At 44.6% G+C, this 26,775-nt stretch overlaps 1 protein-coding gene across 9 annotated transcripts in view; it reads right to left on the bottom strand.

Annotated features, from left to right (window-relative positions):
• The window catches only part of DOCK9 (dedicator of cytokinesis 9), a 2,709,375-nt gene that overhangs the window by 1,079,973 nt on the left and 1,602,627 nt on the right, over nt 1-26,775 (bottom strand). For all 9 annotated transcript variants that reach the window (XM_069639825.1, XM_069639823.1, XM_069639827.1 and 6 more), the window contains exon 25: nt 4,020-4,089. In XM_069639825.1, coding sequence (XP_069495926.1) covers nt 4,020-4,089 — 70 coding nt within the window. The remainder of the gene's footprint in view (nt 1-4,019; nt 4,090-26,775) is intronic.

Below are 26,775 nucleotides of genomic sequence, written 5' to 3'. Positions count from 1 at the left end.
GGGTACTGGCAGCTACCAGGAAAGTCAAGTCGATTAAATATAATAGCTCAGAGCTACAACTGTTTCAGGTTGTGGTTCAGCCTACTCTAGTGAAACAAAGGCTGATGGGCCCTGCAGTGCGAGCACTGGCCAGGGCTGAGGTGCGATACAGATGGACCTTTCCCTTCGGTCTTTTATTCGAATGGAAGGGGAGGAACCACTGGGTCACAACTTGTGAGGAAGGTATGTGGCTCCTGAAGGAGGAGGGAGAAGCAGACCGGCAGGACAGAAGGGCACTGAGGGAAACCGCCAAGAGGAAGGCATGGGAATAGTTAAAGGTCCCACCACAGGGCCCCAAAAAGCGAGCACCAAACGGTGCAGTCAAATCCCCAGACAAAAGGGCAAAGAGGAGGATTCCCCCAAGAGTGTAGACAAGGACTTCGCAACCAGAGGGGGCCTGGGCCTGGGTGATGTCACCTGGACCGACACTACAGGCAGCTTGAGGAGGGAGGAAGGTAGGTATGATGGCCTCTGGGGGGTGGGATCATTGTGGGTAGTATGGGGGATCCACAAAAGTTCACACTGGTTTGGTGAAAGGACCCAAATCCCAGGGCGCAAAGCTGGGGCGTGGGGCAGAGGCTGATTGAGTTCACCCAGAGGGGTGGGGGAGAGAAGGAAGGGTGGCTGAGAGGAAGGGAGGGCAGGGGAGAGACACCAGCAAAACATGGTCGACATGGGGAGCTACTGTCAATGCTTAAGGTGGTTAGGGGTGGCGGGATGAAGTTGCGCATCACGTTCCTCAACATCAGAGGGCAAAATTCCCTATGAAAGAGGAAGAAAGTGGAGGAGGGAGAAGCTAGAAATCGTAACCCTTCAGTAAATGCACATCCAGAAGAGGGACAAGCACATATTAAAGCTAAAAGGCTATAACCAAATATTGCAGTCTAATGCTCAGGGGAAGAAGGGAGGGGTACTTATAATGGGCCAGAGCATGACAGGCTTCAGTGCGATAGCGACAGAGTGACAGCAAGGGAAGATATCTCGCTATGGTATTCCGGTACGAAAGAGTCATATACACCATAGCTTCTGTATACGCACTGAACTCAGGCCAAGACGGGTTCATGAGGGAAGTATTGGCTAAGCTGGAGAGGTTTGCCAAGGGTTATCTAATACTTTTAGGGGACTTAAATCTTGCATGGAATCCACGGGTGGACATGAGTTTGAGGGTATTTCATAGTCGGGGCAAGCCGTCGGATAGATTAAAAGAGCTATTGGACAAATTAGCGCTACTATATTGCTGGAGTTCCCTCCATTCCCCCAGTGAGGGGGGAATACAGGGTTTATGTATTACTCCCATATTCACAGAACCTTCTCTAGAATCGATTACACCTGGGTCTCCAAGAAGTTCCTGGGGCAGGTTATGGAGATGAAGTGGGGGCGATAACTCTCCGATCACGCACCTGTTAACAGTGGTGCTATAAATGGGGAGGCGGGCTGATGGTGTTGGAAATTCCCCAATCATATAATAGAAGACAAGATTATATGCAAGGAGTTAATGGGCAAGATCAAGGAGTTTTCTAAGTTTGACATCACAGAGGGGGTTCGGGAGCAGTTTAATGAGGGGGAGCTCATAGCCAGGAAGGCCCAGAGGTACAAGCAATTGGGCCTTCTGCAGGAGGGGCTAGAAACTAGAATTAAACAGGTAATGGGGGAAATGGCAGGTAATGCGGGGAGTGCATCAAGGAAAGAGTATGGGCTGTTAAGGGACCAACTGGAAGTCCTTCAGACCAAAGCTGCAGAGCGCTCACTTCTATACCTCAAACAGAGGTACTACGTGAAGGAGAATAAGGCAGACCGCCTCCGGACACACCAGGTCAGGAAGGAGAGCGCTGCCATATCGGACATAATCTTGGCATTCAGTGATTATTGCACCAATTTATACTCCACTGAATCCCCTGACGAAGGAGACCAGGCGGAGTATCTTGCCAATTGTCCCCTCCTGAAGATTACACCACTGGAGAGGGAGGAACAGGACAAAGATATCTCGTCGGAGAAAGAGCAGCGTTAGATGCCCTACCGGTGGGGGAATCCGCAGGACCAAATGGCTTCCCGGCTATTTTCTACAAGACCTTTCGGGAGGCGTTAATCTGGTGTCATTGTTGAGCTCGTTAGGGAGGTCTGGGAGAATCACCCCATCTATGTAAGAGATTAAGGTTATTTTGCTGCCTGAAGCCCAGCAAAGAAGCTACCTTATGTGGCTCATATTGCTCTATAGCGCTCGTCAACTTAGAAACATAGATTTATACCGAAGTGCTAGTAACATGCTTGGACAAACTACTCCCCAAGCTGATCAACCCCAACCAACCAGGGTTCATTAAACAGAGACAGACCTTTGACAATATTATGAATGTGTGCCACTTAATAGAGATGGTAAACATAACTAATATTGTGGATTTCTATTTTTGGGACCTTTCTAATGTATATACAACCGACCATTTCTGACACACAAAAATGCAGCCATTCTTGCCACCGCTCTTATTAACTCCCACCTGGACTATTGCAACAGCCTCCTGAGTGGCTGTGCGCAGTCTAATGTATCATCTCTTCAGGTTTCACAGAACGGAGCAGTTTGTGCCATCTTGGGTCTGTCAAGACGAGCTCACGTTACTGTGTCCAGGCAGCCAATGTGTTCATGGGCTGCCCGTGAAGCTCAGAATAACGCATACAATTCTCACGCCGACTCATAAATGTCTTCTCAATCTCGCCCCCAAATTCCTTGTTGATTGTCTCTTGCCTTACGCTCCATCTCGTGCTCTCAGGTCACAAAACCAACTCAGAATTGTACAACCCAGATTTAAACTTGCTAAGGCTGGTGGGTGTGGCTTTAATGTTCAGAGCCCGATTGCCTGGAACTTACTCCCATATAACCTTCAAGCTATCCAGACAACCGTGGAATTTAAAAAAAAGGTTGAAGACATATTTCTTCAACCTACCTCCTGACTAACTGATCCTGCTCGTTTTTCTCTTCTCCTCTGGCCCCTGGATCCCTTGCTTTCCGTGATCTGATTATGTTTGTTGTTGTTTATACGAATTTAAATAAAACATGTTTTTAAGGAGCATCAAACACATACTTACATTTTATTTTTTATTAAATACATGTTTCACATCACATTAAGTATACATTAGATACTGACAGGTTATATTTTCCTATGGGAGCATAAACAGAATGTCTACGTGCAGAATGTTGCTTAAATGTTTTGAAATAAAGCATGCACATTTTTCACAACAACATGTAGTTTCCAGTGATGTCATTCATCAAATTTACAGCGATGTCACATGTGTTGTCACTTGTAAGGTCATCTGTTATTTCATCAGTGCACTCTTTTCCAGTGTTGCACGGACAGCAACATAGTGAACGACAGGTGTGACATCATGTGATGTATTCTGTGTGCTCATGGGCTGAACAACATGGAGGTGAGGAGGGTATTAGCAGTTAAGGTCCTGCATCTTCCAATCAGAGCCAATTTTCAGAACCAATGAGTGTCTGGAGCCATTTTAAAGATGAGTATTCTAAAAGGGGAAAGGGTCCATCCTCAATTTAGTTGACCCTTTTAATATAGATTATGCTATTTGTTTTAATCTTTTCACTTGATGAACCAGAATTGTTGCTGTCCCAACGATTCATGACCAGAGAAAACTAAATTGAAGTTCGAAGATCATTTCTGTTTGGAAAGAACATATTAGTAGATGCATTATGCAAACAACTTCACACAAACCGTAATAGCGAATATACTGCCTCACACGTGGCCACAGTGTTATACTTATTCCAATAGGAACCAGAAATTACATCAAATATTTGATTGTAAAAACAACTGTATATTTAAACACAAAAAATAGCATTTCTTTGTATTGAGATTCACAGTGATTTTTTGGTACAGTTTTGCATGAGACACACCTAACAAAAATCTTCAGGTTGTGGAAAGCAATGTTAATAAAACATAATGTTGCAAAATGTTTATAAATGCAAGTTGATTTCTTACTTTTACATATGACCGCAGATAGCTCTCCAATCCCACTTCATGGCACTGAGAAACAACATGTATAATGACCCTAGAGAAAATTAATAAAGTCATGCTGGTTTAATTACACATTTATAAAGGATTTAAAATGCAAACATTGATAGACTTATAAGGTACATACCATATTCTGGAGAAATACGTATATTAAATTGCATTGGAACGTGTAATGAGGTGCTAAGGGGGGGAAACAACATTTATTTACCACAGGGATCTTCATTTTGGCCTTACTCTATCTAGGTCATTTGGGGCAAAATAGTAATTGACTATCAAACCAGAACCTAGGGATTAAATCGTGCAATACATTTTAAGTCGAACTGTACAAGTTTAAAGCAAGTGGGTATGCTAATGTGTTAAAGTGTTCCTGCTTTTATACCATATTGTGACATCTGCCTATGGTGGTGATATTTGTAAAGTAATCCCCTCATTGAAAGGATGTGGACGGTTAATGCAAATGTAGGATCAGAGTGGAATGTGGTAAATTGTGACAACTTGGCTACCCATCTGGCATGTTCCACTTTTCACAGTTTTAATTTGTGCCTGCACAATAATGCTCTCTGTTGACATGTTACTTGCAAATAGGCCAATGTGTTTCTAGAGTGATGCTAGGGGCCACTATCTGAAAAATGTTCCCTGCACAGCGAGTTACAGGATATAAAAATATATGTGGATCAGTATACCTTTAGAAAAGGGCACTCTGCACCCTAGCATGGTAGGATTATGGAGAGTATATATGCATGGATCTGAAAGATTCACTGGCCTCAGAGTTTGATTGTGGTCCTACCATTTAACCTCAGGCTTACGTTAGTGGCAGATATTACTGGATGCAGTTTTGCTTTACTTGAATTACTGGATCCAGATAGTACTGATGCAGATATGTGTGTAGGTCTTTCCTTGATACTATCTGAAAAACTCACTGAGCTCTACTTTCCTGGATGACAAAGCCATGCTATGCTGTCTGCATTGTTTGTATGTTGTGAATGTGTGCGCACAATATATGCAAATCTAAAAGGTTGCATGAATGAAAGGTCTGCGCAGTGTCTTGATTCAGAGCGGACATTATTCCCCACTGTAGGTTCCAAAATCTGTGTATAAACAGGAATGCCACTAAATACAGCTACCCGCCTACACACATGCTAGGTGTGACTAGCTGCACCAAGTGTTAACAAATCATGTTCACAGAGTCAAGGACAAATAACAACAACTATTGAGGATATATGAATTGTCAATATCACACTTGTACTAACCCCACAACACTGTTTAAAAATTATGTTTGCAGTTGTTGTCTTCCCGGTTAGGAAAAACGCTGATTCTCAAAATATGTTTTTATGTTTTGTGTAAACGAAATGCATTGTTGTTTTTTTAACATGTCGAGTTTTCTTATGTACTAATTAAAATATGTTTATCTCTATCCCTTTTTCCTGTTTGGATCTACAGACCAACATGATTTGTTAACACTTGGTGCAACTAGTCACACCTAGCATGTGTGTAGGCGGGTAGCTGTATTTAGTGGCATTCCTGTTTATACAGGTTTACATTTTGTCCTTAGCCACGCAGCCCCCTAAAAAAAGAGGACTTTTCTAGCTCGAAAGCTTGATTTACTGGTTCCAAAATCTGTGCCATCAAAGCCTTATCAGACTCTGAAGTGGTGCCACTGTTACATTTAACATTGTATATAGTGAGGAAATCCTTGGTCTCACTTCCCCTTTGAAATTAAGAAGAATTCTGCAACACCTTTAAATGAATAAGAGTAATCCTTTTTATTTTTAAGGTCTTTATATCAAGCAAACCTAGCTTTGGGAAGAAAGAACTTTGTACATCAGTAGGAATCACAGGCAATCATCACATTTATTTATTTATGCATTTGTTGTAGCGCACAAAACCCTCGGGTATCTCAGCGCTAGTTATATTAGGGTACATTTAGTGAGGAACATTAGTTAAATAAGGGTGCAAGGTTACATGTAACATTACGTGAAGAGAGGTGGAAGGAAAGTTACATTTTACCTTAGGAAACGGGCTTAAGAAAACGGGGGGTTGGTGGGATGGGGAACGGCAGCTGGGATGAAATAGTCTTAGGAGGAGTACAGTCAGTTGAACAGCTACGTCATCTGGTTTCTGCGGAAGGTCCAGTAGGCCTGTTCTTTTATGAGAGCGAGTGGAAGATTATTGCAGTTTGGCTGCCATGACCGGGAAGCTCCTGCCCTCTAATGAGAGGCAATTGAAGTTGGGGGTCTTCAAGAGGTGAGAGTTGGATGATCTCAGTGGGCGGGCAAGGAAGTGATTCTCTACGCATCGCCACAGGTAGGTTGCGGCAGTGTTGGAGAGATAACGGTGAACCAAGTATAATGTCTTGAATTTTATCCTTGCCCCGATGGTCAGCCAGTGTGCAGCTCTCCTAGCTTCTGAAATATGGTCCGATTTGGAGAAGCCAATGTCAGCTCAGAGGGCATTATTCTGGATTGTCTGTAGTTTATTAAGGTTGCGTTCTGAGGTGCTGGTAAATAAGGCATTACAATAATCGAGCTTGGCTCCAGTGATAGCTCTTGCTATTGTAAGGCCATTAGGAGTAGAGAGGAAGGGCCTGCTGGCATGAAGCAGTTTGGCTGTGTAAGACGCTGCAGTTCACGTGGCGAGAGAAGTTGATTTTGGCATCCAAGTAGACCCCAAGAGCTTTGGCACCGGTAGAGGTGATGATGCGGTTGCCATCAATGTTGAATTATTTGTAGACTGGATCAATGTTACGAAATGTGGGGATTGAGGCAACAATGAGGATTTCCATTTTGTCGTCGATGAGACAAAATTGGTGAGAGGCCATCCAATTCTGAATGACCTTAGAGACTGCGTTTATGGTTGCTGAGTTCTGGGCGTAGGATCCAGAGAGTGGGATAAGGAGCTAAGTATCATCAGCATAGTTTGTGTATGAGAGGCCTAGTAGGTCAAGGTGGTTGATGAGGGGTTTTGTCTAAATGGTATAGAGAGTGGGGGAGAGGCAGGAGCCTTGAGGGACTCCACAAGTGACAGGAGTGGGTTCAGCGGAGAAGTCGTTAATGAAGACACGAGAGGATTTGTCGGCTAGGAAGTACCTCACCGAATCTGAGGCTGATGGCAAAAAGTTGGCTGTTGAAGTATGTTGCGAGCCAGTGTCTTTGATAGCATCGATTTGTATTCTCAAGTCTAGTAGGGCAGTTGTAGTTCCCTGTTTGGGGTGGAATCCTGATTGAAAAGTGACCAGAATATGGTTTTCCTCGAGGTGCTATTGGACCTGGATATAGGCAACACGATCCAGGATCTTCAGGAGGTAGGGAACCATGGTAATGGGGCAGTAGTTTGTCAGAATGGACGAGTCTAGGGAGGGTTTCTTGAGGAGCAGTAGGACAAAGGGAGCTGGTACGGTCCTTTGTTAAGAGGTCCCATGACCGACTGTGGGGTGAAAGGAGGGATAGCCATGGAGGCCCTGCCTGATAAAAGGATGCTGGTTCCAGGGGCAGTGCGGAAAGGATGCCCTGCTTACCCTGGCACTGCTCAGTCCAATGGCAGAGGTGTGTCACAAGGAGAATCCCCAAAGATATGTCCCTTTAAGGCACACCCCGAATATGAAGGTAAGCTCCGAGCAGGAATGCCTCTCTTAGAATAACGTTACCTAAACCTAAGCACTGCTTTATGGTGAGTTAGTGAAATATCTAATTCACCAGTTTTACTAAGTAAAGTCTAGTATAGGATGTGGAAAAGAGGAAAACTATGTGCTTGTGTCGCCACTCTCTGGGATCTACACTTAACACAGTCCACAAGCAGGGAATGTTTTCTGAAACCATGATGCTTTGACTTGCTGACCCCTGGATTCAAAGATGGTGGCCAGCCACTAGGAACACTTGGTCCACAGCTCTTTCTACGAGGGCAGGAACAACAGAGTGGCAGAAAAGGCATATACTAGTAGACCTTAACCAATTCAGTGTTAGAATACAAAACCTTATATAACTGTGGGTGGTTAAGCAAGGGCAGGTCCGTAGAATAAGGTGCATGTCGGGAGAATGGGCATTTGGAGACAGTGGAGAAGCAGTGCAGGAGAAAGTTGGAGGCAATAGGAGGAGATGGCGTTGGAGAAGACAGCTGGATGGAGGAGACCAGCAAAGAGAATTAGATTTTTGTTTTTGTATTCCGCATCTCACACAGAACCGGACAGAAACTGCATCTAGGCGCAGATGTTATAAGTCATCCACCATTACTGAAAGAGGAACGTTTTTAACCTTTTCCTAAACTGTGGAAGGGAGTACATTTCGCAAAGGTCGGCTGGTAACCTATTCCATTCTCGAGGGCCCACGATGGAAAAACATCTGTCGCCCCCGTAAACAAATCTGTACTGAGGAACCACCAGAATATTTTGACCCATGGACCGGGGAGGGGGGCAGTTTGGGTGCACGCCAATTATTTTTGATGAATAGTCGCGAGGGGCAAGGTCATGAAGACCCAAAGATAAAACAGAGGGTTTTAAAAGAAACTGGGAGAGTCCCTAGGCAGAGAAATAGAAGCCCGACAACAGCATTTTGATTGACCTGAAGACGCTGCATTTAATTAGTCAGAGTGCCCATGAAAAGGGAGTTGCAATAGTCTAGCTTGGAGTTTTCTTAAGCCCTGACTACAGATGGATGATCTCTTTCCAAAATAAGAGGAAAATGAGGCTTCAGAAGTTTAAGAAGGAACTAAACAGATGCAAGCAAGGTTTTTTTTTTACCTTGGAGGAGAAAACAGTTGGGATATCAAAAAGTGCTGGGCAATGGAAACAACTGCATATTGGCTAGTTTTGTCTTGAATCCAAATACAATGATCTCAGTTTTGGAGGGGTTTATAGTTGAAGCTTATTCTCCAACAGGAGAGGGAGGAAAAAAAGAGGATGTGACAACTAAGAATGAGGAGATGAGTTGACAAGTCAGGAACATCAACGGGAAGGAGAATAAGGAGGAGTGGGGGAGAGTAAAGAGGCGACAACCACAGACAAAAAGGAGAGTAAGGAGGAGAAAGACCAGGAGGTGGAGAAGAGTCAAGGAGGACAGATGGACAAATACTGCCAATACTGAGGTAGATATAGAAAGGGAGCAGGCATGCTGCAAGCCTGAGAACAGAACTGAGGAGGGTTTGTGGTACAAGCATGTGGGGGAGCGATGAGAAGGTGGTAGAAAGCATGAGAGTAAATGGGATAGGAGTTGGGGTTGGTTGCCTTAGGTACAAAATCAAGTCTTGTCGAGGAGGTAGAAGAGGAAGGCGGGTGTTGGGGAACAGACCTTTGGACCTCAAGACAGGGAGGAGAAGTACAATGTCAAATGCAGCAAGCAAATTAGTTTAAGTGGTTGTCAGCTTTAGAGCTTGGTAAAACTCTGCCCACCTTCATGGGGCTGTTTAGACCTAAATGGTAAGCATTAAAAAGGAGTGTGGGAGCCCCTCTACTGAGAACAAACATGGGTCAAATACCCTGTTCTATAGAATTTCTTCCACTCAGGAGGGTCTACAACCACCTTTTAGCTCACACAATCCTTTGCAAAACTTGGGGTTTCGCCCTAGGTAATCCAGACGTGAACCCCTTGCTCTCTGTGTCTCAGAGAGGCTCAGCTTCACCTCACTGATGAGGCTTGACTAGGCCAAAACACCTGTCTGGGGTTGCTGATGCTACTCTTGTTCAGAGTCGTTTTGCCAAGCATTTCAGTGCTCGACTGCCCTTGTGGGTGGGACAAACCCTGGTATGTCAATGGATATTCCCTTTTGTGAAGGGTGCAGTGAGCTAAAACATAGTTGTAGACCCTCCTCAGTGGAAGAAATTCCATAGAATAGGATATTTGGCCAATGTTCATTCTCAGTAGAGGGGCTCCCACACTCCTTTGTAACTTAAATGTAAGCACATTCAGACCCTGGGATGCAGGCGCAAGGGTCTTCGAGTAATCCAGGACAAGAAGATCATCAAGTCCAAAGAAAGCAGGAATCAAGAAAGAAGTGCCAGGACACTTAAAAAACCCAGATTGTGAGTGACTGAAAACAGACAAGTACTTTAGGAAAGGAACCACTGAATTGAGAATTGTTTTGATAACACTGGAAAACCTGTTTTGCAGTGCCAAGAGACTTTTGCTTCGTGTTTGTTACTAGTCAAGTGACAAGCCTATAGACCCCAGCTGCTAGTTGTGAGCCGCCAGAAATGCAAGACATACACAAAAGGTAGAGTTTTCTCACAAGAAGCCATTTTATAAAAATAAAGGGGTGAGATAAATGCATATCTTTCCCTAGCCTATCAAGGATGTCCCGCTTAAACTAAGACTAGAGAAAAATGACTTACTGTCCAAAGTGTATCTGACTCTCACACTAATATACACAACAAAATTATACAAGGTTTGTCTGGCTGTCTTTAGTTCACAAAATAACATATCAATTCAAACTCAAAAAGCTTTACAAAGTACTCATTGTGACCAGGGTTGCAATCCCTTGCCCTGGATCAATGCAGGAATAACTGGAGTAAAGTTCAGATTCAAGAGGTTCCTGTGGAAAAACAAAATTCCATTCAACGAAGCACAACATGTCTTTTTCATCAAATATATCCTTCTACTTGGCAAAGTGAATATCTCTGTTCCAAATGCTTGTTCATCGAAGTGACTTAATTTTCCACAGATAGTTTGGCAAAACGAAAAGTATTTTCCTCAAAACACAAGTTCATAACTCAGAACAAATGTTCTTTTCTCAAAAGTCAAGCAATAGTTAGCACATCATCTTCAAAACAGAAACACACTCTGAAATGCAACAGTTCATCAAGTTAAGGTGATGGAATTAACATTTCTTTTCCAACACACCTCATTACCACAACCACTGTATTTTAAATCATCATCTTTCCTGGTATACTCGCCTGCCAGGACTAACTACAATAAGCCCCTTTCCTGGTTTACTCGCCTGCCAGGATAAAACTACTACATTTGTACTCTGTGGGAATGCTGGTTCCAAAACTCTCCACACCAGGGCCAAAATTAGGAGGTTTGAGCTAACAACTGCTTCTCTTTATACTCTCTTGACTCAAAGTAGGTTACATCTCCTCCCAAATTGATATTCCATAAAATAATTATGATCCTCTAGTTCGACTTTTGGCTGTAGGCAATGCAGGTTACAGTTCTCTCCCGCTTGATCTCCCATACAAGGAGTGCTTTACTTCTGCAGCCTTTGTTTTCTTTTTATGCAACCTCTTGGCTGTTGGCAATGCAGGTTACAATGATCCCATAATTTGTATACCTTATTACGAGAGTTGCGCCCAGTTTGTATCAGTTCATTCATTTGGTATTCAAAATTATAACTTTCCCCTAGTGGTGTCCTTCGGAGTGCCCCAGGGTCACCTGCTTCAGGCCAACTCACTGGTATACACCTTGGCGTCTACTTCGACTTAATGGTGTTGCTGCAGATCTCTTCGGGGCCTTCTCTGCTTCTGCCAGCTGCAGGTTTGACTGGCACGGTCTGCGCAGTCCTTCAAAGGAGCTCTGGCAGCTCTGTATGGTCTCCCCTTGCCACATGGGAGGAGACTTTAGGCTGGAGTTTAGCGATGACTCTGCAGGATTCATCACATAGTCAGAGGCCAGACCAACATTTGGCCACCAAGTTGAATTTGGACATATTGCTACGGTCCAGAAAGCTACCCAGGGAATAAGACATACTACCTGGAGACTTACGAGAAAGGGTTATAGCCAGGAGAAGCCACTTTATGTCAGGGAGAAGAAGAACTGTCAAGAGACCACTCTCCTTCACAGTCTCTCGTAGGTGTGGGGAAGCCTCACTAGGGACAAAAGAAGGGTTTGTGGGCAGAATGCATATTGTTAGAACACTAAATTGAATATTCAGAATAACTGTTGCATAAAGACTCCTAATTAGTGTTTGTGCGATGTTGATGCTCGGTTTTGTGACATCTTACAACATGCCATTTATCACTGGCATAACATTTAGGGTAGCAGGGAACAATTTTACATTTATGCTCAATGAAGAACACCTAATAGTGCCGAAAGGGTATGAGGGGTTAGAAGAGGGGTATCAGAATATAAAGGGTGGTCGCCATGAGTGATTTGTGATTGATCTTGAGGGTTAGAGGGTATATCTTATGGAGTGTGTGAAAAAGGCTCTCTTACAAGAAGAGGGTCCTGATTTGATGTCCCAATTGCATGAGAGTGGAACGAGTCTGATATTAATGAGCATGCAATTCCACAAAAATGGGAGAATAGGCATTTTCATGTTTTCATTTCAGCTGCTCTAGTTTGACTTCTGATGATGCGCCAGATCTGTGTCTGAAGGCCAGAAACAAAAGACTGACCTTGCAGATTCCAGGCCAAGAAGGCTGCACCTGCAGTGTCTTTCTTTTGTCCTTGGCCCTCTCTGGGTCCTTTCAGGAGTTAACACTGAACCCGCTCTCCGCTGCACAGCCCCCTCCAACCTCCTTCCCCCAGAAACCCCACTTTCATACTGCGGGCACCTGTTGCTTCCATTTGCAGTCTCCAGGCCCTGAACCTGGAAGCCTTAGGCACAGCACGTCACGGTTCTGTGGAATACATTTTGTGCCAAGGCCTTCCAGATTTACAGTCTACAGACCCGAAACGGATGTGCCAACTGCAAGAGAAGAGTGAGGGCGCACAGAGACAGCTTTGTATATGATGCAGCTGAGGAACTCCACTGAAATGTTTAATTGTGTTTTCAGTAAGGAAAACAGCCTGTTCTCAAAGGCGCCACCACCTGATTTGAGAACACCTTGTGTGGGGGTAGTCCTTCATTAATTCTCCCTGCATTTATTGGACAAGTCCAGTCTGGATGGAGTCTCTTCCTCCTTTCCTCAACCCTTGCAGCAGCAGGAAATGTGTATTTTTAATTGTGATTTGGTTTAATAAACTTAAAAAAAATTTAAAAAACCTTTTACACATTTTCTTTTCCTTGTAAATAACACATTTAATTCCAGATCTCTCTATGTTTGTTCCAACCTATTTCCAGTCTTTGGACATGACAGGATCCCAGAGTAGAGTGCTGTTTTTATTAATTTTCCATTTTAGTCTGTGGTTTCCTCTGTTGTTCCATTCGGTTTCATTAAATTTTCTAGTAGGTTTATACCCGCGCACACGAGTCGTGAGTAGTTTCCTGATAGGAATTCGTTCCACTAATCTTTATTTGATAGGGTTCGATATTTACTATACACCCTGTCAGGTATTTCGCCCTTTAATCTTTCACTGTCATACAGCATAATAGCACATGCGTTACGGTTTCGAGTGTTCCTTGAAGTTGGCAGAATATACATTGTTTGTTGTTCACACCTCAATGTCCTCTTGTGTGTAGGTATTAGTTTGTTGGATAAACAGCTAGCCTTATTTGCAGTAATTTTGCGCGATGATACTTGCTAGGAAATTTCATCTTTTGCTGCATATTTTGGGGATTTAAAGGCTAGTGGAATTGTGTGTTTATCCAATCTTCCCATAAGTTTATCCTTTACTTTTTCAGGGTTTTTGATCAACTCATCTGTTGCGGAATCTAGGTCTTCCAGGTGTTGGATCCATTTGTCCTTCCAGATGTTTAGAAGTTGCGCACTCTTTCCGTTCCCTTTTAGCTGAAAGAATTTTGTAACTAATTACTGGCTCGTCTATTGTTATTTTCCTCAGCAGTGCGGAGACTTTCAGCGTACAGTCGAGTGCAAAGACTGTAGACCTAACTCAGCTCTTATGGCAGCTTTTGGAAGGCTGCTACGAAGGTTAAGGACAGGTTTCCAAAACATACTTTCAAGTTTTGACTACATTTTCCAAGTCAAGTTTAAACCTGCTTCCCCTCAGTAGGTTATAATCGGTATCACTTTCTGGATGTAGAACATTCGTAGGGGAATTATTGAGGATTTTCCATACCGGCCATTTAATATTGCTGCTTGTGAGCTAAGCATTTTTTATCTTGGCGTGGAGTGCCATTACCCAGTTCTGTTCGATACTTGACCGGTTAAATTGTATTCCCAAGTATCACATTTTGTCTACAGTTTCCAGTTTATGTGTGCCAATTTTCCTGTTGAATGGTTTAGCTTTCATGTTCTTGTTTACTCCAATTGTCATTATGTTTGATTTTTCTGCATTAATTACAAGGTTGTGTTGCTTCATATATTTTTGATGGTGATCCAGTAAATGCTGCAGGCCAATTGGGATCTGGTCTACCAATACCAGATCGTCGGCGTAAAATAGTATTGATAGCTCTGAAGTTGTTCATTTTCAGTGGAAAGTGTTTAGCTGTTTTCAGGTCCTCTGGCAGATCCGCTATATATACCTTAAATAGTGTTGCCGCAAGTGGACAACCATGTTTGACTGCTCTTTTAGTTGGAATTGCTGCAGTTAATTCCCCTTTGTCGTTTGTTCTTACTTGCATCGTTGTCTTCTCATCAAGAGCTTTGATTGGCTGTAGGATCACCTCTGGACATTCCCATTTCTGCAGTTTTGACCATAGTTGTTCTCGGTTCACCCCATCAAAAGTTTGCCTTAGATCTACAAAGGCCAAATAAAGCTTGCCTTTTGTTCGCATTGTGTTCAGCTTTAGAAATGATAGAATGAGCAGGTTTAGCTCTGTCCCTTTAGTAAATCCTGTCCGTCTTGGATCGATGATTTGGCTATTTTCTGCCCAGTTTGATAGATTTTGTTGTAGAATGGATGCAAAAAAATGTCCAACAACATCCAGTAACGCTATCGGCCTATAGTTTTATGGATCTTCTCGTTGCCCTTTTTTAAAAATCAGTACGGTTATACTTGTAGTCCATGATTTTGGTATTTGTCGCCTTTGCTCGATGTTGTTGACTATTGCTGCAATCAAACTCCACGAAGCGGGATCCTTTCTTATTCCAGATTAGATAGTCCACCCGGTCTGTAATGGAGGTGCTGAAATGAAGATGAGGTACCAACAACTAAATGCAGTAGGGGGCAGCCACCTGCCCCCACTTAAAGCCAGGCAGAGAAATTTGTATGGAATGATTTAGTATGGTAAATGTGTGAAAATAGACTCACAGGGTTAAAAGACATTAGTACCTTTAATAGTGTTATGTTTATAAGGTCGAAAATGCTTTTATCATGGTTTAGTAAGTAGGCAAGGTACAGAATGCATAGTATAAAAATTGAGTACGAAAATGATAGAAGTTTTTTCCTATACCCAGACAGAAAAGAAATCTGCCATTTATGTAACCAACAATGCCTTTAACTGACAATGCCTTTATATGAGTAAAAAAAAATTTATTAAATGAAGCGATTACCTGTAGATAGTGGGCGCATGAGCCAGCCCAGAGTTCAACAAATCAAGGCTGCCGTGCCGTGTAAGAATCAGATAAGCAGTCTGAAACCAGGCAGTTAATTGGGCTATGTCTGAAATTCTAGCCAAGAGAAGCAGCTGCAAGTCCATATGTGGGGCAGTGCGGCCGGGAAAAACCTAGGATGTGTGCCAGAATGTATTTCATTTTGAAGGTTTAAACAGATAAGGAATAATTGCCGTGTGCGCAAATGTTCAATGAAGAGTTTTGCCTGGACAAGTTTAGAAAAGGTGGGGTTTGAATCCTCTTTCTCTGACAGATATAAAAGGAAGCTCGGTTTTTAGCTGGTAGAGGGGCTTGTGTACTTGACAACGATGCTGTTTGTGGTATGTGTCAGCCTGGCATAAAATAAAACCTGATGAACCTGACTCTGCCTCCTTGCCTGCTGCTTGAATTGCTTTTGCTGAAATGCCAGAGGGTCCCATAGGGTAACAGAGAGCCCCAGAGAGCAACAGAGGGCCCCAGAACGTCCAGGAGAGCCTGACAGAATGGAAGAGGTGAAGAAGAGCATGATCAAGGTCTTAGCATCTCGTCTTCAGGTCCAGCCACTGAGGAGTTTTTTTTTAGCCCTTTTATCATGTTTTCCTTTGATTTTCCTTGATGTTCAAATTCCATGGGTCGTCATTCTTGATAGTTTTGAGGTATTTCGACTTCGCTCTTACTGTCGAAGATATTTGAATAATGCTGGATCCATTTCTTTTCGGTGACAGTTATTCAGCCGACTTTGCTGGTTTAGCGTAGGTTGTTGATCATGATCCACAATTCTCGAGTTGTCGCCTGTCATCCCACTCAACATCATTTCTCCTCGCTCTTGGTCTCGTCATTGTTTGAACCCTTTGAGGCAGTGCTTGTAATTTTGCTTTTTTGTTTTGATTTGACTTAATTGGTCGTCACTTTTGCCTACATTTTTCTTTGTGTAATATCTTGCTTTCTTCTGTTAACCCGTATACTACTGCAATATTTTGGTTGTTATAAAGGCAGCTTCATTCCTGTTTTTTTGTTCTATACAAGCTTAACAGGGCATCATAGGCAGTGTCTTTTTCCCCATGTCTTGATTGTTTAATGTAATTCTCTGTTCATGTCATGATGTCTTGTTTTCTTAACCTTAATCTGTTTCCTCTGTGGATTATCTCCAATAATTTGGTTTTGCCGTTAACACATTTTTCAAGTTAGTCTTAGAATGTTGTGATCACTTACTTTTTGAGTATGTCTAGTTGTTCAACTTTGTGTATTTAGTTTTTGGAGATCCATATATAATCTTTTATTGACTGCTGATACTCGTTTGACCAACTTACCTTTGCAGGAACGTCGCCTTTTGTTTGCCCGTTCAGCAAATATAGTTTATGTAGGTCTGCCATCTGCACCCATTGCGTGTCATCTTTTTTCCCTTTTCTTAAAACCTCTAGTCTTGGTTCCCCCAATTTCTTGAGACATTTTATGTTTACGTTCCCACATACAATTATTGGTGGACTTTCCTCCTGTATCTGGACTTCCTTTATTATTTTGGTGATTACTGATAGTATCTTTGCTGTTCTTTTTTTGGCCGGATTCCAGTAAGTGCTAATCAACATCATTTTGCTATCCTTTTGCAGGGTTTGCTCTTTTTGTTGTATTAATGCCCATTGTATATGTGTATTTGGATTTCCATGTTTAATTACTGTTGCGTCTTTTGAGCGTTTTACTAGTATCATCATCCCCCCATAGGGCCTTCCATTAACTTCCTTTTTGGCCGGATTAAATATAATTTCATGAGTTTCACAATCTGGAGTTTCCTGTAGCCAAGTTTCTTGGAGGCAAATTATTTTTGCACTAACCAGTCGTTGGTCCAGATGATTAAAGAGGTGTCTAAAGCCTGGTGTGTTCCAGGATATGAGACTGTCTCTTTCCTTTTGTTTGTTAATTGTGTTCTTCTTTGTTTAGGGCATTTGCTAACCAAGGGCAGTCATTCCGATTTTGATGACTATCAGTGCTGTTACTCTTGGCATTGCGGTTTCCTTTCAATGTTCTTTCGTTTTCGAATGTCAATTTTATTGGTTTCCTTTTCGTTGTTTCTTTATTCTCAGCTTTTATATTTGTCTCTCTTCCTTGTTTTGCCTTTTGTTGTCCTTTTAGGCCGTCTTCTCTGTCTTTTCGTGTAGTTTTAGATTTATGAGCATTTACTTCGCTTCCCAAGCAAAGTTACTCTGTTTCCCTCATTATTTGTTCCTTCACCCTGCTCAATTTTAGGTGTAAGATCACTGTCTTCTCGTTTTTTTCATCCATATATTCCACTATAGCAATTTTATTTGTATACCATCTCTAAGGAAAATCTCATCAATGTAACAAATGCATCACGTTCTTCCGGTTTAGGTTGGTGTCAACTCTATTTTTAAACATGTTTTCCAATCTAATTTTGAACGTTGTTTCTTTATGGTCTATCGTTAAATTACTCATCTTTCTGCTGGTTTTGTTGGATTCCAGTTTCTCTATTTTTGTCAATCATTTATCAGTCGTATTTTTGCTAAGTCTTTTTCCCTCACGTCAATTCTTTCTCGTTTATGCGCCATTGTTTGAAATTGTACGTTTTTGTTTACGTCCTCATATTCTTCTTCTTCCTGCCCACTCTTATCTCGTGACTGACTAGGGCCCACGCTAGACTCATCTATCACAGCAGCTTGTTCAATCAGCGTTTCTTCCATTTCATCTATTTCTATTCGTGTTTCATTTATCTTGATGTAATATGATGCATCGTCGATCAAGTTGTGTTTTTTCTAGTCCTTGTTCTGACTTGAGTGTCGTGTAGACCGATGAGACCTCCGTCCCCAAGTGACGCACAGGGGAACGAAATAGAAACCCGCTGTGCGACCCTTGAGGCCACAGGTGAGAGATGTCTTCCCAGATCCACGGAGCCTCTGGAACACCGATGCTGCTGTCAAGAAGGAAGGAGGTTAAGCACCAGGCAATCACAATACAGGCAGGTAAACAAAAGGATCTAAAGTGTCTTACCTATCTGGTGTAAGGGAGACCCAGGTAACCTAGTAGGGAGGTTCGAGGCTCATTAGATGCGGCGGTCCCTGGAATAATAGAACCGCAGGTTAGCGTGGATGAAGGGTAGCCACCTGTGGGAGTCAGGGCTTGACTTGAATCCCCAGTAGGGAAAAGGCGTAGAAGATCAGCAAGGTACCAAGGGATGATCCAAAGACAAGTCGAGGTGCAGTCCAAATATCCGGCAACAGGTAAACAGTTCCAAGCAAAAGTACCAAGGGGTGTCCAAGGGAGTCCGAGATAGAGTTCCGTGATCAAGGTTACAAGGAGCAAGATGTAACGCCAAACAGTGTCCGAAGCCAGCTGAGAAGCAATGAGCGTTCTGTCTCTCAGACCTTTATACTGATCGCCCCTGGGTCACGTGACTTCTCTGGATCATGTGACGTCCACCAAGATCACATGGGGAACGCCATAGCGTATCACGTGACCGGCGTGGAGACGTAAGGCCGCCCTTTCTGCAATACGTTCTCCAAGGCAGTTGCCAATGCAGAAAGGGTTGCAATCGAGCCCGTACAACGGTACGGAGCTTTCGGTTCTGTGGCTTCACCGAATCACTTGAGCCTCGAAGCTTGGGAGGAGATGTTGGGGGAATGTGAGCAGTGTTCTGATGTGTCGTGGCCTGGTGTGCAGAGGATCGCCTAACATAGCCCCCCCCCCAACGGCCCACGACCCCGTGGGCAGGACGGATGATCCCTATGGAAGCGGGCTACCAACCGCGGGGCGTTCACATCAGATGCGGAAACCCACGAACGCTCCTCCGGGCCGTAACCCGTCCAATCCACCAGATACTGGAGCCTACCCCTAAACCATCTAGAACCCAAAATGGCCGATACCTCAAAAACATCAGGAGAGGTCAAGGACACCGGCGCAACAGGGGTACGAAGACGGACTGAGTCAGGACAGGGTTTGAGGAGGGAGACATGAAACACAGGATGGATACGCCAAGAGCTGGGGAGGACTAGACGGAAAGCCACCGGATTAACAACCTGTGAGATCACATACGGCCCGACAAAGCGAGGCAGCAATTTCCGGCAACCCACTAGGCGAAGATGTCGGGAAGATAACCAGACCCTAGAACCCACCACCAGAGGGGGAGCAGCACGACGTTTGCCATCCGCACGGGCCTTCATAGAGGCCTTTGCTTCAGTGAGATGAACCACTGTACTCGCATGAACAGCAGAAAGATCCCTAAGACATGTCGTGGCCGCAGGATTCGAAGAACCAGAGGCATCAGGGACCGGCAAAACCTTGGGATGTTGACCATAGAGGGCGTAAAAAGGAGAATAACCAGTAGCTGAATGAGCCGCATTGTTATACGCAAACTCCGCAAGCCGCAAAACGGCCAACCAAGAGGACTGGTGTTGCAATATGAGGCAACGAAGGTACTGTTCCATCGATTGATTCGTCCTTTCGGTCTGACCATCGGTCTCCGGATGATAGGCCGAAGAATACCTCGTATCAATGCCCAATAGTTTCGTCAAGGATCTCCAAAACCGAGAGGTGAACTGTGAACCTCGATCGGAAACAATGACCGAAGGGAGGCCGAATAGCATAAACACATGTTCAAAAAACAAGTCCGCCAAGACAGGGGCCGAAGGGACACCTTTGCAAGGGACAAAACGGGCCATTTTTGTGAACGTGTCCACCACTACCCAGATGGTATCGAAGCCTTTCGACTTGGGGAGATCGGTAACGAAATCCATCGTTAATGTATGCCAGGGCTTGGGAGGTACCGGAAGCGGAAGCAACAGCCCAATCGGTCGACCCCTTTGATGTTTAGCCTGAGCACATACCGCACAATACCTGACGTAACACTCCACATCGCGCTTCATAGAAGGCCACCAACACCAACGCTTGAGAAGGTCTAAAGTGCGCTCTTGTTCGGGATGGGCATTAAAGGGGGCGTCATGAGACCACTCAAGGGCAAGATTACGTGTATCAGGTGTAGGAAGGAACAGGCGTTCATGTACGAAAGGTAAACCATCAGAATATACCGGATCCCATTCTCGTAACTGGTCAGAATGATCGCTAGTCCAGGATCGAACCGAGTCTATCAGTGACAATGAGGGTGTACAGAGACAAATCACATGACTCTTTTCGAGAACAGTGTCGGGAAAAATAGGCAATTGGACCCCCCCCGGGGAACGTGACAAGGCATCCGCCTTCCCATGCGCCGTTCCAGGACGGTGCATAATACGGAAGTCGAAGGAGGAAAAGAAAAGATGCCATCGGACCTGTCTGCTATTAATGCATTTCAGGGAGGCCAAATCCTGTAGGTTCCGATGATCGGAGTATACTGTGACAGGATACTTAGCCCCCAGAAGATGATGACGCCAAACACGGAACGCGTCCATGACCGCCAAGAGTTCTTTTTCCGTAACGGTATAATGAGACTCAGTACTGGAAAACTTACGGGAGTGGAATGCCACTGGATGTAACTTGCCGGTATTAGGACACGTTTGTGACAGCACCGCCTCGAGGGCAAAGGAAGAGGCATCTGCCTCGACTATGAACGGAAGATCCGGATTGGGATGTTGGAGTACCGGTGCGGTAGTAAAGGCGGTTTTCAGAGTCTCAAAAGCCTCCTGCTGTTCTCTCTGCCACTGATATGGCACCCGAGGACTAGTCAGGGCCGTGAGTGGGGCTACAATCGTGGAAAAGGAAGAGATGAAACGCCTATAGAAGTTGGCGAATCCTAAAAAGGCCTGCAAGGACTTGAGTGTTTGAGGTACTGGCCAATCTAAGACTGCTTTGACCTTAGACTCGTTCATGGATACCGCCCCAGGGGTGATGTGGAAACCCAAAAACTCAACCGAGGTCTTATGGAACTGACATTTCTCAGGTTTGGCAAATAAGGAATGTTTGCTTAAACGGGTTAATACTTCTCGGACGTGTTTTACATGATCATCCAGGTCACGAGAGAAGATCAGGATGTCGTCCAAATATACAACCATGTACACATCCAGAATATCCCTGAAAATGTCATTCATGAACCGTTGGAACGTGGCCGGGGCGTTACATAAGCCAAAGGGCATGACAAGATATTCGTACAACCCGTAACGTGTACAGAAAGCAGTTTTCCACTCGTCTCCCTCACGAACGCGTACCAAATTGTATGTGCCGCGTAGATCAAGTTTGGTAAAAACGGTAGCATGTGTTAAATGATCTAAAAGTGGGGTGATTAACGGGATGGGATATCTATCCTTCTTGGTGATCGCGTTAAGACGCCGATAATCCACACAAGGACGTAAATCCCCCTCCTTCTTAGGTACAAAGAAGATAGGACTTGCCGCTGGTGATGTGGAGGGGCGGATGTGTCCTAAACGCAGGGCATTCTGTACATATTCTTTTAACACCAGTTCCTCCGAAGGAGACAGAGAGTAGATCCTGCCCGAAGGAACGGTGGAATCAGGAAGCAATTCGATTGGGCAGTCATAAGGTCTATGTGGAGGAAGTACCTCAGACGAGCCTCGATCGAAAACAGATTCGAAAGCCAGATATTCTGGCGGGATCCCAGACACCAACCCCCCAACAGTATGGGACTGTATGACTTCTGGATCGTCAACCGTCAGTGTGAGTTGTGCTAGGGCTCCCAAGACCCGAGAGGGTGTGTCAGGGGCTTGATGGATCGGAAGACAATAATTCTGACAAATATCGGACTCAAAGAGTACAGTGCCTGCTTGCCAATTGATCAATGGATTATGTTCACGTAACCAAGGTATCCCTAGTATGATACCGAATTGAGGTGCGGTGATCAAATCAAAACTCAAGGTTTCTGTGTGTATGTCCTGTATGTTCAACAAGAGGGGTGCGGTTTGATGTCTAACAGGACCAGAAATCAATGCGGAGCCGTCTACGGCTTGGACAGGTTCCGGTCGTGTTTTTACCACTAAAGGTAGATTGAGGGAATGGGCCAAATCAATATCTATGTAATTACCAGTGGCACCAGAATCAATAACGATATTGACTGTATGCAGAAGGCCAGTAGAGGGACATAGAGTAGCCTTTACAGAGATAGGTTGAACACGAGCAAAGGTAAGAGGGGTTCCCGGAGAAGAAGATGGGACACTCGACCTGGTCTCCGGTTCTAAGGTCGAGCCCTCCGAAAAACCTGACTCTTCTTGGGACGTCGAGGACACTCTTTCACGAAATGTCCAGTGGTGCCACAGTAAAAGCACGCATTATCAACCCTTCTTCGTTCCCTCTCGGATGTTGTAATAGGACTGCGTACCCCTCCCACTTGCATAGGTTCTTCAGTAACGGAAACGGGAGTATTAACAAGAGGAGGAGAGGAGGAGGCCCCCGATTCAGCTCTACGCTCCGCTCGGCGTGCATCTACCTGCAGGACGAGATCAACCAATTCCTGGTACTGAGTAGGCATAGAAGGGATTACTGCTAAAGCGTCTTTCATGGTGTTACTCAACCCCCTGTAAAAGACCACCGCCCGCTTATTTTCTGGCCATGATGTTTCCGCAACTAGCTGATTAAACCTGGTGATGTAATCTATCAGCGTTCTTTTGCCCTGAGTCAATTCCAACAACTCCAAATCCCTAGACTGTGCCTTGTGCCGAGTATCGAATACTCGGGACATTTCTAGGACCAACAAATCAAAGTCATAAAGAACCGGGCTATTGTTTTCTAACAGGGGATTAGCCCAAGCGGCAGCTGTTCCAGCTAAATGGGAAAGGGCGAAGGCGGCCTTAGCAGTGGACGTGGGAAAAGCCAAAGGCCTGCATAAGAAATGTAACTTGCACTGGTTAACAAAGGTTCTGAATGTCTTGGGATCACCCTGGTAACGTTCAGGAGCAGCCAGGGGGGAAGGAGTTGGGAGGACTATTGGAGTCGGTACTGGCGGTGTAGGGGAGGAGCTGCCCTCTCCAAACTCCGGGTCTGCAGGAAGGGGATGCTGAACGCTCTGTATGGTATCCAGCCTTTGGTGGATCACTGTGTTCGCGGCGGCCATGTCTGCCCTTAGTATTGTAATTGCCTGAACTAAAGCAGTTATGGGTTCGTCCGTGGATCCCTGCATCGTCTAACACGACTATACGGCTTCTCAGTCTGTTCTGACTTGAGTGTCGTGTAGACCGATGAGACCTCCGTCCCCAAGTGACGCACAGGGGAACGAAATAGAAACCCGCTGTGCGACCCTTGAGGCCACAGGTGAGAGATGTCTTCCCAGATCCACGGAGCCTCTGGAACACCGATGCTGCTGTCAAGAAGGAAGGAGGTTAAGCACCAGGCAATCACAATACAGGCAGGTAAACAAAAGGATCTAAAGTGTCTTACCTATCTGGTGTAAGGGAGACCCAGGTAACCTAGTAGGGAGGTTCGAGGCTCATTAGATGCGGCGGTCCCTGGAATAATAGAACCGCAGGTTAGCGTGGATGAAGGGTAGCCACCTGTGGGAGTCAGGGCTTGACTTGAATCCCCAGTAGGGAAAAGGCGTAGAAGATCAGCAAGGTACCAAGGGATGATCCAAAGACAAGTCGAGGTGCAGTCCAAATATCCGGCAACAGGTAAACAGTTCCAAGCAAAAGTACCAAGGGGTGTCCAAGGGAGTCCGAGATAGAGTTCCGTGATCAAGGTAACAAGGAGCAAGATGTAACGCCAAACAGTGTCCGAAGCCAGCTGAGAAGCAATGAGCGTTCTGTCTCTCAGACCTTTATACTGATCGCCCCTGGGTCACGTGACTTCTCTGGATCATGTGACGTCCACCAAGATCACATGGGGAACGCCATAGCGTATCACGTGACCGGCGTGGAGACGTAAGGCCGCCCTTTCTGCAATACGTTCTCCAAGGCAGTTGCCAATGCAGAAAGGGTTGCAATCGAGCCCGTATAACGGTACGGAGCTTTCGGTTCTGTGGCTTCACCGAATCACTTGAGCCTCGAAGCTTGGGAGGAGATGTTGGGGGAATGTGAGCAGTGTTCTGATGTGTCGTGGCCTGGTGTGCAGAGGATCGCCTAACAGTCCTTCAGATTCATGATTGGTCTCGTTTCCCTCCAGTGTTGATTCTAGTTGTGTTAGCCCTTTCTTTTGTTTGACTTTGTTTCTGTCAAATATCTTTTCATCTGCTTGAACTTTTGACATTCCTGTTAGTTTGGCAGGAGGCGTTTGCAGATTTTGTAGGAATGTCATTCACTCTCTTTATTACGTTTTTCATGTTTTTGGAGTTCTTTTCTCTTGTGTTCTCATTCAAAGTTGTTCTTTTTCTACTTTCATCGGTGAACTCTGATTTTTCTCTGTTAACCCTCTTTTATATGGAAAACCGAGTAGAATTCCTCTTTACTTGAGTCCATCTCTTTTCTGCTTTTTTCCCTTTTCCAGTTTTTTTCCCAGGACTATCTCTCCTGTTGTACCTTCTTTGCCTTTTTTTCCTCTTCGTGAGTGTTCCTTTTCTAGCTGGTTATCTTTACTCGGTATTGTTTCCTCCTCTCAGTGATGTCAGCTCCCTTTCTTCTTCTCTAGTCCTGTTTGCTCCTGCCTGCTATTGTTATTTGTCTTTTTGAGGTTTTTCTGGCCTTACGTTCATTCTATTGTCTTTGTCGTCAGTTGTTGCGGTAAAGTTTCTTTTCTGATCTCGTAGATGTTTTCATCATCACGATTCAAGTACTATGTTGTTTTCCTTTTGTCCTTATTATGTGCTTTATACGAGTCTCTTTGTATCTCCCTCGCTCTTATATCTGCTGTTTTTCTCACCCACTGTATTCTATCTAGTAGGGTTGCCATAATCCTCGTTTTTTCTCCTTGATCACTACGAGCCCGGTCACAGAGTCCCCTTTGCCATGAAGCAGAAGCTTTGGTTATAGATTTTGTATTTGTATTTATTGATTTATTAAGCACTTTACGCCAAAGCGCTGTACAATTGAACAACAAATTACATAAACAAACAATAACAGTAGAAGCAAATACATTATGAATCAGTCGACTAAACAATGAAAAGAGCAATTAACTGAGGGAGTTAGGTTGGGAAGGGGAGAGGGAGTGGATGGGAGGGGAGTGGTGAAAAATGGTAGGAGGAGGGATGGGGAGGGTGAGAGGGGGGATAGTTAGGGGAAGAATAGGGAGGAGCGGGGGGAAGCAGGAGGGGGGAGGTGATTCAGGGAGGAGAATGGAGGAGGATAGATTTAAGGGAAGAGCGGAAGGAGGTGAAGGTGGGGGTAGAGCAGATGGCAAGAGGAAGGGAGTTCCAGTGTAGAGGTGCTAGGAGATGGAAGGAGCGGAAGCGAGAGGAGGCACAGGGGGAGGGAGGTACAGTGAGAAGGAAGTGGTCAGCTGAACGAAGGGAACAGGAGGGAGAGTAGAAGGAGAGAAGGGAGGAGAGATAAGGGGGCGCGAGACCATAGAGATTTAAAGACAAGGCAGAGAAATTTAAATTTAAGTTGGGAATGGAAAGGAAGCCAGCCAAGGGAAGAAAGAGAGGTAGAGATGGAGTCACGGGTGGTAAGTAGACAGAGGGTTCGAACCGCAGAGTGGTAGATGGATTTAATAGGGGCAAGGTGAGAAGTAGGAAGCCCAAAGAGTAGGGAGGAGCAGTAAAAGAGGCGGGAGAAGATGAGGGAGGAGATTAAGAGTTTAGTAGCATGGAAGGTGAGAGAAGGACGGATTTTGCGGATATTGAAGAGGTGGTAGCGACAGGTGTGGGAAGTGAGGGAAATATGTTGAGAGAAGGAGAGAGAGGAGTCAAAGAGAACCCCTAAATTACGAGCTTGAAGAGGGATAGGGAGATTGGAGGGAGGAAAGTGAATGAATGGGGGAGGGGAGGGAGGTGGGAGAAAGTTAGAGGGAAAGAATAAAACTTCGGTTTTATCTAGGTTAAGAGCGAGAAATCGGGATGACATCCAGTTTTTAATAGCAGTAAGGCAGGAGGAGAGTTTATGGTGAAGGTCAGGTGAGAAGGAGGAGAAAGAGAGAGAGAGTTGAGTGTCATCAGCATAAAGTGGTGGGAGAAACCAAACAAGGAGATAACAGGGGCAATGAGGGAGGTGTAAAGAGAGAAGAGGAAAGGACCAAGTACCGACCCTTGGGCTACACCGTATTCAAGAAGATAGGTAGGAGAGGAGCGACCTCCCCAGGAGACAGTAAAGGAGCGTGAAGAGAGTGTGACGATCTTCTATTTTTTGTGAGAAGGTCTCCAAGTGTACCAATTTACTATGTAGCATGGCAAGCATTGTAGAGTTGTCTTTTACACTTTTGTTTATCGTTTCATATAGCTTTGTGAATGGTGCTAATGAGATCGTCATTACAGCCAGAATGTTATTATGGATCTACATCCCAGCCGCAATGGACAGTTGTGTTTTGGAATCCCTCCCTCACTTCAGTTTTGGAACTCTGTAAACAGCTCACATCTTCTATCTTTTGGATTCCTTTTTCAAAATCTGGGTC

Source organism: Ambystoma mexicanum, chromosome 7q (genome assembly GCF_040938575.1).
Source record: "Ambystoma mexicanum isolate Mex_15411 chromosome 7q, UKY_AmexF1_1, whole genome shotgun sequence".
Taxonomy (NCBI): Eukaryota; Metazoa; Chordata; class Amphibia; order Caudata; family Ambystomatidae; genus Ambystoma; species Ambystoma mexicanum.
Note: the sequence above shows the minus strand (reverse complement) of the source record. Positions and strands in the feature narration are given on the sequence as shown.